The 11,218-nt window shown below is 48.0% G+C and overlaps 1 protein-coding gene across 6 annotated transcripts in view; it reads left to right on the forward strand.

Moving 5' to 3' along the window:
* Positions 1 to 11,218, forward strand: part of CDC42BPB (CDC42 binding protein kinase beta) — a 115,228-nt gene that overhangs the window by 62,332 nt on the left and 41,678 nt on the right. For all 6 annotated transcript variants that reach the window (XM_017528034.1, XM_017528038.2, XM_017528036.2 and 3 more), the window contains exons 6-11: positions 1,769 to 1,862; positions 3,427 to 3,627; positions 5,479 to 5,727; positions 7,488 to 7,567; positions 9,706 to 9,872; positions 9,952 to 10,071. In XM_017528034.1, the coding sequence (XP_017383523.1) occupies positions 1,769 to 1,862; positions 3,427 to 3,627; positions 5,479 to 5,727; positions 7,488 to 7,567; positions 9,706 to 9,872; positions 9,952 to 10,071 (911 nt within the window). The remainder of the gene's footprint in view (positions 1 to 1,768; positions 1,863 to 3,426; positions 3,628 to 5,478; positions 5,728 to 7,487; positions 7,568 to 9,705; positions 9,873 to 9,951; positions 10,072 to 11,218) is intronic.

The following is an 11,218-nucleotide window of genomic DNA, read 5'->3' on the forward strand; positions in this document are numbered from 1 at the left end:
GAGACGGGGTTTCACCATGTTGACCAGGATGGTCTCAATCTCTTGACCTCGTGATCCACCCGCCTCGGCCTCCCAAAGTGCTGGGATTACAGGCGTGAGCCACCGCGCCCGGCGCTTTTCCTTCCTTCTTTATCTCATTTTATTCTTCTAGATCTTTTCTTCCCTTTCTTCAATTTTTTCATTAGATTTTTGTTTGAATTTATTCTTGTTTGGACATCTTATAATTCGATCTTTATTTCTGGTAAGATTTTGTCTGTTTCTTCTCTTTCTTCACTGAGTTAAATCAGCTCTTCTTTTTTGCATATTTTTGTATAGCGCCTTTCTCTCTCTCTCTCTCTCTCTTTCCCCCCCACCTCCCCCCCTTTCTCCCCCTGTTTCCCCCCGTCTCCCCCTCGTGTGTGTGTGTGTGTGTGTGTGTGTGTGTCTGTGTGTGTGTATTTGTGTGTGTTCGTTTTTGTGTTTTGAGACAGGGTCTTGCTCTGTCGCCCAGGTTGGAGTACAGTTGTGCAGTCACAGCTCTCTACAGCCTCTGCCTCCCAGGGTTCAAGGGATTCTCTCACCTCAGCCTCCCCAAGTGCTGGGATTATAGTTTGTGACCTACTGCTCCTGGCCGTGTGTGTGTGTTTAATTGTGGGATTTTGTTTTTTTTCTTTTTCATATTCCTGATTGTTTATTTGAGGATACTTTCAGTTTGGAGTGTTATTTACTAGAGTTTCTTTTGCTTTGTGGTTTTGTTGTCTGGTTTTGAGGTAAGAATTGTCATCTGCCCGTGTTTGTGTGGGATTGATCCATGTTGCTGGGATAGTTAGTACACGTCTGTCTTCACTGGAGTGTGGCGTACATCACACGAGTATAGCCCAGCTTGCTTATCCATTCTCTCGGAGCAGACGTTTAGCTTGTTTCTACCTTTTGGCTGTTAGGAGTGGTGCTGCTAGGAACATGCTTGTACTTGTCTTTTGCTGAACGTCTTTCTTTGTTTTTTAAAGTTTCTTCCCATTCATACTGCTCAGTCATGTAAGCATATTCTGCCGGAAAAAAGCTTTCATTCTCTCAGGTGCTCTGCACTTGCACATGTATTAGGGAGCACACAGAAAGTAGTTTAGAAACAGGCATTAGTGGGACAGACCTTTGTTTATGTTCCTGTTCCACCGTGTGCTACTGTGTAACTGTGGACAGGTGGCTCAGCTTCTCTGTCTTCATCTAGAAAGTGCAGTTTTGGGGGTATGGAGTGGTTTGCAGCAACCTCGCCCCATGTCACCACCTGCCTCCTGGACCATGTCTGGCCACTGCTCTCTCTCTGTGGCAGCCCCCAGCTGGCTCCCTCCAGACGTGTCCCTCTGCCCCTTTGTCCCATTCCTACTTTCCGTGGGACTCGGCACAGAACTTTCACGTGTGAGCCTGCCTGAGACAGCAGTGCAGATTTCTGTGTTTGCACACCTCAGCTCATGTCCAGGCTTCATGAAGTCAAGGCAGTGTTGTCACGTGCGTAGGCGGGTGGGCTGGAGAGCAGTGCCTGGTGCCAAGGAGATGCTCAGGAGGGAAAGAGGGGTGCATTAGGTAGGTGGACAGACGAGGAGGAATCACCACGGGGCCTCGCCAGGGTCACTGGGGACTAAATGAGTGGCCGTGATGTGACTCTGGCTGCCACCATGGTGACAGCTGTTCACAAGAGGATATTAGCATGTCTTCATCTGATCACCACTAGGGCTTTGACCTGCCTGATGTGTTGCTTGGAGATGGTTAATTTATGTATTTATTTTACTAACAGAGACATTAAACCTGACAATGTCCTTTTGGACGTGAATGGTCATATCCGCCTGGCTGACTTTGGATCATGTTTGAAGATGAATGATGATGGAACTGTAGGTATTTTGGTTGGAGATTTTCCATTTGGTTTTGGGTTTGGCTTGTAGTTAGAAGGGGCTTAAGTTTTCAATTTGAGGTACAATTAAGAAACCAAGTATACTAATTTAAGAAAATGAATCAGTTTTGGAGACAGATAAAATTTTCTATTTGGGGAGTTTTGTTTCCCAAATAAAAATTAAGTTTGAAAGCATCTTTATTGCTTTTTATGTTTACAAAAGTAATATGTGTGCCTTCCAGAATGGGGAGCTGTCAGGTTTTCTCAGTCTGGAGGTGGCTAGAAGCGTACCAGCCCTCTAGCAGATCAAGGCCACTCTCCACTTCTTCTTTAAAGTGCCCTGTCCAAGCCGGTCAGGTGGGCAGGCACCGCTGAATCACAGGCCCGCATCCCGTTGGTCCTGCCGTCCACAGGAGCTCCTGTGGGCTGGCTGTGCACTCGTGCAGGGAAGTGGTGGAGGCGGAGTTCTTTCTGATCCATTCAGCCTGAGCAGTTCTCATACCTGGCTCCGGGGATGCTGCTTGTACCCTGTGTCTCTTCTCAGAGGGGACCCTCAAGAGAGCCTGGCCTTCCCCAGACGGGCCTGATTGTTGACTCCAGTTCCCGCCTAAGCTTCAGTCTTACAGACTCAGCCCCTTGGGATGATACTGTCCATCGTACTCTCTGGATAGATGATTTCTCAGCCTCACCAGGCTCCTCCTGCCTTTTCTGAGGTGACCGATTCCCTCGCAGTTTTCTGCAGAGGTGTCACTGTACTCAGGCACGTGCTTGCTAATGTAGACAGCAGGGGAGCTGTTTTCTCCCTTTGGCGGGGATAGGAGCAGCCTCAGCCTCCTGGTTCCCTGTCCAGGGAATACCTGAGCACCCAGCTAATGCCTGGACTGACTTCTGCATGTTCCCACGAGGACGACCACAGTGGGTGCTGCAGGTGAGCAGCCTTAGCACCCCCAGAAGCTTGCTAGAAACGCAGCCTCTTGGGCCCCATCAGAGTCTCCATTCTAACAAGAGACCCCTTAACAAGAGTCCCTGTGTTCTGCACGTGAAAATCCAAAAGGCTGGCCTGCACACATGTGGCCCCACGTCACACTGGGAGCAGTGACAGAGAGTGGGAAGTGCCAGCCCTTGGGTATTTGAGGGGCTCTATTTGGGGGCTGTAGCTGGCATTTGGGCTTTGACAGACACTGTGGACAAGAGTTTCGTGCATTCTGAGAGCTACGTCATGTTGAGTGCTTCAAGAACATACTTATTTGCATTGAATTTTGCATTATTGAGGTTTTTAAATTCTGTTTTGTTTTGTTAGAGACAAGGCTGGGGACCATGTTGCCCGTGTTGGCCTCAAACTCCCGGGCTCAAGTGGTTCTGCCACAGCCTCCCAAGTAGCTGAGGCTACAGGCTCGACCCACCATACTCAGCTTGAATTACTGGGTTTTAAAATCCTGATCATTCTCCAGTTTTATTCTTTGATGACTTCATTTTCTGCTGCCACTGTATTTTAGAGAAAATAGTTGGAAATATGTGATTGGGGGTGCCCCAGGGTTTCCCTTCAGCACCTCCTCTCCCCTAAGGTGCAGTCCTCTGTGGCCGTGGGCACACCTGACTACATCTCGCCAGAGATCCTGCAGGCAATGGAGGACGGCATGGGCAAGTACGGGCCCGAGTGTGACTGGTGGTCCCTGGGAGTCTGCATGTATGAGATGCTCTACGGAGAAACGCCGTTTTATGCAGAGTCACTCGTGGAGACCTACGGGAAGATCATGAACCATGAAGTAAGACCCTGTGTTTCACGTCCTGTTTTCTTCTGGTACCTGGCTCAGAACTAAAGTACAGAGAACACAACTTGTGCAGGAAGATCTGTTAGGAAGAGATGATGGGGTTTAGGGTGACCTGGAGTAGACGTTGGAGAGGTGTCTGGAGGTAGGGTCGCCACCAGGAGCTGTGGGTGCCAGAGCAAGGGGAAGGAGGCTCTGAGAGTGATCTCACCCGCCTTCTCGGGGAAGGATGCTGGTCTGCTCTGAGCTGGCTTCCTGGAAAGGACGCAGGTTTCTGTAGACAGACACGTCCTCTGTGTAGGCACGTGGAGTGAGGCGCCTGGAGGTGGCCAGTGGGGAGGTCCAGGTGGCCCCTTTGACCTGTGGCTTTAGATTCTCTGGTTCGACGCCAACTTTGATTTCTCAACTTTGATTTCTCAACTTTGATTTCTCAACTTTGATTCGGAAGTCAGTCACTGTAAATTATCACACGTCTGCAGCTGGTGGAGCCCTTCATCCTCCCCATCCTCTTCCTCTCTTTTCCTCCTTCCCTTTTTCAACTGTTCATTTTCTCACTTCAGTGTCACCTCTCCCCACCGCCTTTTGTTTACCTTTTCATTACCATTTTCTTTTCTGTCTGATATTTTTTATTTCTTTTTAAAAATTTTCCTAAGTCATGTGTATTGTAGATGATGAAAATCACCTCATCCACTTCTTAGTGACAAATTCTGTTAAAGTCACAATTGGTTATTACTAAGATCCTGCCAGCAGTCAGAGTGCTGACCATCTGTGGGCCCTTGGGTCAGGCGCCCTGTGAAGCAGGTGACGTTGTTCTTTTCCATAGATGACAAACAAAGGTGGTGGCTCAGTTCTCAGCTCACTTTACCATAGGGATGTGTGGCCTTGGCAGACGTGTGTGTGTGTGTGTGTGTGTGTGTGTGTGTGGTTTGATTTGTGGCATCATATTACATAGAAACAGTTTTTTGTCATTGTGTCTTTGGCATCTTTCTGTGTCAGTACCCAGACATGTTCCTTTTTCTTTGTGCTGTGTCTTTTTTTTTTTTTTTTGAGGGGGAATCTTGCTCTTTTCACCCAGCTGGAGTGCAGTGGTGTGATTTTGGCTCACTGCAACTTCTACCTCCCGAGTTTAAGCAATCCTCCTGTCTCAGCCTCCCAAGTAGCTGAGATTACAGGTACCTGCCACCACACCCAGCTAATTTTTGTATTTTTAGTAGAGATGGAGTTTCACCATGTTGGCCAGGATGGTCTGGAATTCCTGACCTCAGGTGATCTGCCTGTCTCAGCCTCCCAAAATGCGGAGATTACAGGTGGGAGCCACCGTGCCCGGCCCCAGCCGGTATCTTTTTTTAACAAGTCTGTTTTTTGATGGACACATAGGTAGTTTGCAGTTTTCTTGGTGAAAATACAATGCAGTCCTGAGCATGTCATATTTCCTCTTAGTGACTGCTTTTGTAGCATGAGTTTCCGGAAGTGGAGCTGCCGTGCTGCTCACACCGTGCGTCCTGAGGGGTCAGTGCCTGTCCCTCCTCCATGCACTGTGTGTTTCCCACCTTCCCTGCCAGTTCTGTTAGGAAGAGATGATGGGGTTTAGGGTGTTCCATAGGTAAAAATATGTGATTTACAGGCAATGTGGTCACAGGTCTACAGTGAGTAAAACCAAAAGGACTACTGGTTTTCTTGTTTGCCTTTTGGGAATGAAAATGTATTAGCTTTGGATTATATTTAGTTCCCATGAAATAAAAAGTGACTTGCTTTGGAGCTGGTTTCTACATTATTTCCTATAAAGTCCGTACATCTTGAACTCTGAATGCATCCACCTGTCCCCCGGTGTTTTGTCGCCACTTGCAGGAGCGATTCCAGTTCCCGTCCCATGTCACGGATGTATCGGAAGAAGCCAAGGACCTCATCCAGAGGCTGATCTGCAGCAGAGAGCGCCGGCTGGGGCAGAATGGAATAGAGGATTTCAAAAAGCACGCGTTTTTTGAAGGTCTAAATTGGGAAAATATACGAAACCTAGAAGCACCTTATATTCCCGACGTGAGCAGTCCATCTGACACATCCAACTTTGACGTGGATGACGATGTGCTGAGAAACACGGTGAGTGAAAGCACCGTCCTCAGGGTTGCTGGCGGCGGGTCTGACGTGCAGTGCTGTTGAGGGCATTGCTAATCAAGTCGGTACAGCGTAAAGCAGTAAAATTCGGCGCTCCAGACAGAGTATGCTTCCTATTCCAGCCTTCAGCTGGGTCCTTAATATTCCTTTAGAAAATGGTGGATAACTCAATGTGAGTAAAATTCAGTTAAACAGTTTTTTGTTTTGGACCTCAACAGAAATACTTTTGCTTTTATTTCTCAGCACTTGATACTCTTCAAAGCAGTGTCACATACATCATCATATTAGAGCTTCACTGCAACCCCGTCACCATGTTATAGGTTTTTAGGTTGAAAGACACTGAGACATGAGTTGAGCCTGCAGTCCCATAGGCAGTGTGGCAGCCTCTCAGTTACTGGTCTTTTTGCCTGCATGTGAGAGCACGTTAAATCTTTCTAACACGACAGCGCTTTGTGTCTGCACTGATGTTTCTTTATACAGCAAGAGTTGAGAACAAGGACGATGGTAACAGGTTCTGAGTCTGTGTACTGCTGTTTAAGATGAGGATTTTCCAAATTGGGTTCTGGCTGTGGGATTTGTCTGGCATTCTGATCAGGTCTGACAGGGCCTCTTTGATGCACTTGACAGTACCTTTGGTCCTGAAGAATTTTCCTCGTATCTCATAAAATTCTTTTGTTCTCGTCAAATCCGTACATGTGTGGCTTCATTTGGGGATAGACAAACTGAGGTTTAACCCAGTAAAAGGAAAATCTTCTTTGTTATTAATTAATTTAGAGAGTTTCTTACACTGAAGCACCGTCATTCACTCTATGTATTTCATCCCCAGGACCTCTTGAAATGAATTACCATGAACTTGGGGAAACTCCTAGTTGTATAACAGGAGACACAGAGGTTTTTAGGAGAAACTGTGAAGTACCCTTTGTAGGCTCATGGAAAAGTTAAATCTGGGCCAGGCACAGTGGCCCACACTTTGGGAGGCCAAGGCAGGCAGATCACCTGAGGTCAGGAGTTCAAGACCAGCCTGGCCAACATGGTGAAACCCTGTCGCTACTAAAAATACAAAATTAGCCAGGCCTGGTGGCAGGCGCCTGTAATACCAGCTACTCAGGAGGCTGAGACAGGAGAATCGCTTGAACCCGTGTGGCAGAGGTTGCAATGAGCCGAGATCTTGCCACTGCACTCGACCTGGGCAACAATAGCGAAACTCCATGTCAAAAAAATAATAATAAAATAAAAAGAAAGAAAAAAAGGAAAGATCCTCAGAATGAAAAATAGAGTTACAATAAACTTAGCTGAAATAGTCTACCTTTGGGTTCCTTTTTGCCTTGGGGTCTCTTGTCTCAGGTCAAGAACCTGAGGGTCCCCAGCCTCTGTCCCATGTCCTCAGAGGGGCCGTGCCTGTCCACACTGTTGGACTCTGCACACGGTTGTATTGAGCAGAGGATTCTGTGGCTTTAAGAAGTCTTTGAAAATCACTAACCTGGTAATGGCCTGTGCCATTATCATCATCAAAATCAGTGCACGCATCCTGTGAACTTTATTGTACATACAGCGCTTAGAGCCAGGCTTGAGAGAGACAGATCTGCCATCCTTGGCTGCCCTGCAGAGGACACCATGGAATCCCCATTCTCCAAGACCACACGCTCTGCCCAGTGCTCCAGTCACCGTGACTGTAACGGTCTTTCCTCTTTTTACCTGTTTGTTTGAACATAGATTTCATTTGTGTTGTATATGTTCTTATGCAGGAAATATTACCTCCTGGTTCTCACACAGGCTTTTCTGGATTACATTTGCCATTCATTGGTTTTACATTCACAACAGAAAGGTATGTCTGGATTTATTATTCCCCAGGGAGAACCTTCCCTTGTGGTAGATGAACAGTCAAATGCCACACTCTGTTGCCGGGCGGGGGGCGGGCAGGAGGGTAGGGTGGGGAGGAGGGTGGGGCGTGTGCTGGGAGGGGTGTGCACTGGGAGGCCGTTGCTTAAGGGAGATGGAGATGGGTTTTTGTTCTGAAAATAGACACACCTGGTTACTACAGGTGATAATATATCAAGGTTGGCAGGCTTTTTCTCTACAGATATTCAAGTAGTGAAGAATTCAGGCTTCATGGTCTTTGTTGTATGTTCTTCTTTTTACAACCCTTTAAAAATATTAAAACCATTCTTAGCTCAAGAAAATATTAAAATCATTCTTACCTGTGATTGTGTAAAAACAGGCCATAGGCAGAATTTGTCCCAGAGGCTATAGTTTGCCGACCCCTGACCAATAGGCCGCCGGCATTGGCAGGGGCGGCTCTGATGAAGTCGGTGGCTGCAGCAAGCAGAGCTGTGGCCACACGTGCTCAGCTGAGAGCTGGCTTCCATCAGAACGCTCTGCTGGCTTTTTTAAGGATCGTGTGTCGTGGCCCCCTGTCCCGAATGGGCCTCTTTGCAAAGTTGTGTCGCCTGAGATGTTCTACCTCCATTTTGGAAAGAAACTGGGGCCAAGAGGAAAGGGGTTACAGGAAGCAAGGCAGGTGAAATGAGACAATGGAAATGCCCACTGTGCCTAAAGGAACACCACAGAGTTGGATCCCCAGCGTCTTCTGGCAGCTGGAACCACAGTTGGAAATTTCTTGGGAGGGAGATATCCCCGTACTTCTTTTCTCTTTCTTTCTTTTTTTTTTTTTTTTGAGACAGAGTCTTGTTCTGTTGCCCAGGCTGGAGTGCAGTGGTGCAATCTCAGCTCACTGCAACCCCTGCCTCCTGGGTTCAAGTGATTCCCCTGCCTCATCCTCCTGAGTAGCTGGGACTACAGGTGTGTGCCACCACACCCACCTAATTTTTTGTATTTTAGTGGAGAGGGGGTTTCACCAAGTTGGCCAGGATGGTCTCAATCTCCTGACCTGGTGATCCGCCTGCCTCGGCCTCCCAAAGTGCCAGGATTACAGGCATGAGCCACTTTGCCCGGCTGATACCCCATACTTCTGCTCAAGCTTGGAGGAAATGCTTTGGTGTGAGAAGACAGGGTTAAAAAGCCTGTAAGCCAGAGTGACAGCTGCTGTCTTCCAGCCCGCTGGAGGCGTTCTAGGTGGACGTACTGATTTCCTAGCCCCCAGTACAGAGGTTCTTGACCTTTCTGGTACATCCAGGCTCAATAAGTGGTTGTCACACTTGTAGGTCCCAGGCCCACGGCTGTAGTTTGGCCAGATGGGCCTAGGACTCCCCTCCCTTGACAGACTCTGCAGGGCTGGAGCAGCCCAGCACCCTCAAACCACCCATGGAGGAACAGGACTAGGCCTTCTGTAAAGGGTGCTTGGTGCCTTTATGGGACCCAGCATAGGAGCTCAAAATTTTCCTGACTTCATTGTCACATAAAGAGCTAAGCAGAACTAAGTAACTCCCAAAGCGGCCCAGGAATTAAGCTCCTCAAGGAGAGCTGTCTTGGGCATCAGCGTGTGCCTTGGATATGTGTATCATCGAGTGTGCTGGCCCTTGGCAAGGGAGTTAGTATGCTGGTCAGTGCTAGAACTGGTGGCTTAGCCTACAGGGGAGAAAGGGTTGCAAGGGTTGTTCTGGATTGCTTGGCCAGTTGGTGGCCGAACCAGGAAGCTCTCAATGGTCCATGCACACCACTGACCTCTAGACAAGAGCTGGGGCTGCCCCCTAAGCCTCGCTTTACACAGAATCCATGCCTCCTGGTTTTGCATTTACAATTAAGTGTGAGGGATGATTTAGAAATGCCATTTCCCCTCCTTTGCAGAGGCGTTTTCTTTGGCCAGCTGTTGGGGAGTGCCCTTGTCAGTGTCTCCTTGACCATCCGGTCACTTGTCTAACTTGGGCTCCATAAACCATAAAGTCTTTTCACAGGTATTTTTGTTTGCCAATTTAAAAAGACTGTCTGTCACCCCAGGAAGTTTTAAAATGCTTTGAAATTGCTAAAAACTCAGTAGATCAGAAAAACCTGTTGCTTTATTTCCAGCTGTTTTTCTGATCGAGGCTCTCTGAAGAGCATAATGCAGTCCAACACATTAACCAAAGATGAGGACGTGCAGCGAGACCTGGAGCACAGCCTGCAGATGGAGGCTTATGAGAGGAGGATCCGGAGGCTGGAGCAGGAGAAGCTGGAGCTCAGCAGGAAGCTGCAAGGTGAGGGGCGGCGCTGGCTGTGGGCGGGCCGGGGGCGCTGTGGCCAGGCCGCACCTCACGCTGTCTTTCCGTCCCCCAGAGTCCACCCAGACTGTGCAGTCCCTTCACGGCTCATCTCGGGCCCTCGGCAATTCAAACCGAGATAAAGAAATCAAAAAGCTAAATGAAGAGATCGAACGCTTGAAGAATAAAATAGCAGGTATGTGTTTAAAATTAAGTATGGCTTCTTAAGTCTCTATTTTTGGGCCCTGCTTTCTTAAAAGGAAATTTCAGAGTCCTTTTCATCAGGTGGGAAAGCAGAAAAAAGCTTAGGATTTAGCAAGCTTATTTAGATTTCTGAAATTTTGGTCAGTGTATTTACCCAACTGGCTTAGTTCTTTTTTTTTTTTAGATGGAGTTTTGCTCTGTTGCCCAGGCTGTAGTACAGTGACATGATCTCGGCTCACCGCAACCTCTGCCTCCTGGGTTCAAGCAATTCTCCTGCCTTAGCCTCCCATGTAGCTGGGATTACAGGCATGCGCCACCACACCCAACTCATTTTGTATTTTTAGTAGAGACGGGGTTTCATCGTGTTAGCCAGGCTAGTCTTGAACTCCTGACCTCAGGTGATCTGCCCAGCCCCAACTGGCTTAGTTCTAATGATACTATTTTATAGTCACCAGCTAGAATCAATTACTGATGTTTCGTCTGTAAGTTCTCTGGCTATTTTCTGCTTCTCTGTTGCAGTTTTCCGCTTTGTGGCTCTGAGACAGAGTCCTAGAGTGGCTTTCCTTCTAAAGCTTCATCAGTGACTCTGCCTGCTTCTTGGTGTTTGAGTGCTAGACCTACCATCACCATTTTCTTGTGGTGGCTCCTAGGTTATCAAAGTTGCCTAAAGGCTCAGATCACTTTTAAGCCTTAACCTCACACAGGTTGGCTTTGTAGCTGACTTTCACCTCCCAAGTGCACTTTGAATCTCTCCTGTGACTTCTCTGCATTTCCTATCAGGAACCCCACTGTCCTGATCCAAAAAAGGGCTTCTTTGATTGAGTCACTTATACACCTTTTCCTGTGCACTGAGAAAGGGCCAGGGACTGTACTGGGTGACACAGGTTAGGGGGACTGACTCAGATGAGTATGTGCCACCCAAGGGCTCCCAGTCCCCAGGGGAGATTGCTGTCAGGTCAGACTAAAGTCAGCACAGCACAGGCATGCAGGTGGTGTGCCCATGGCTATGTGTGTGTGTGTGTGTGTGTCTCTCTGTCTGTCTGTCTGTCTGTAGGGAGCCTACTGAGTACAGCACAGGCATGCAGGTAGCTATGCCCATGGCCGTGTGTGTGTGTGTGTGTGTGTGTGTGTGTGTGTGT

Source organism: Cebus imitator, unplaced genomic scaffold (assembly GCF_001604975.1).
Source record: "Cebus imitator isolate Cc_AM_T3 unplaced genomic scaffold, Cebus_imitator-1.0 Scaffold52, whole genome shotgun sequence".
NCBI lineage: Eukaryota > Metazoa > Chordata > Mammalia > Primates > Cebidae > Cebus > Cebus imitator.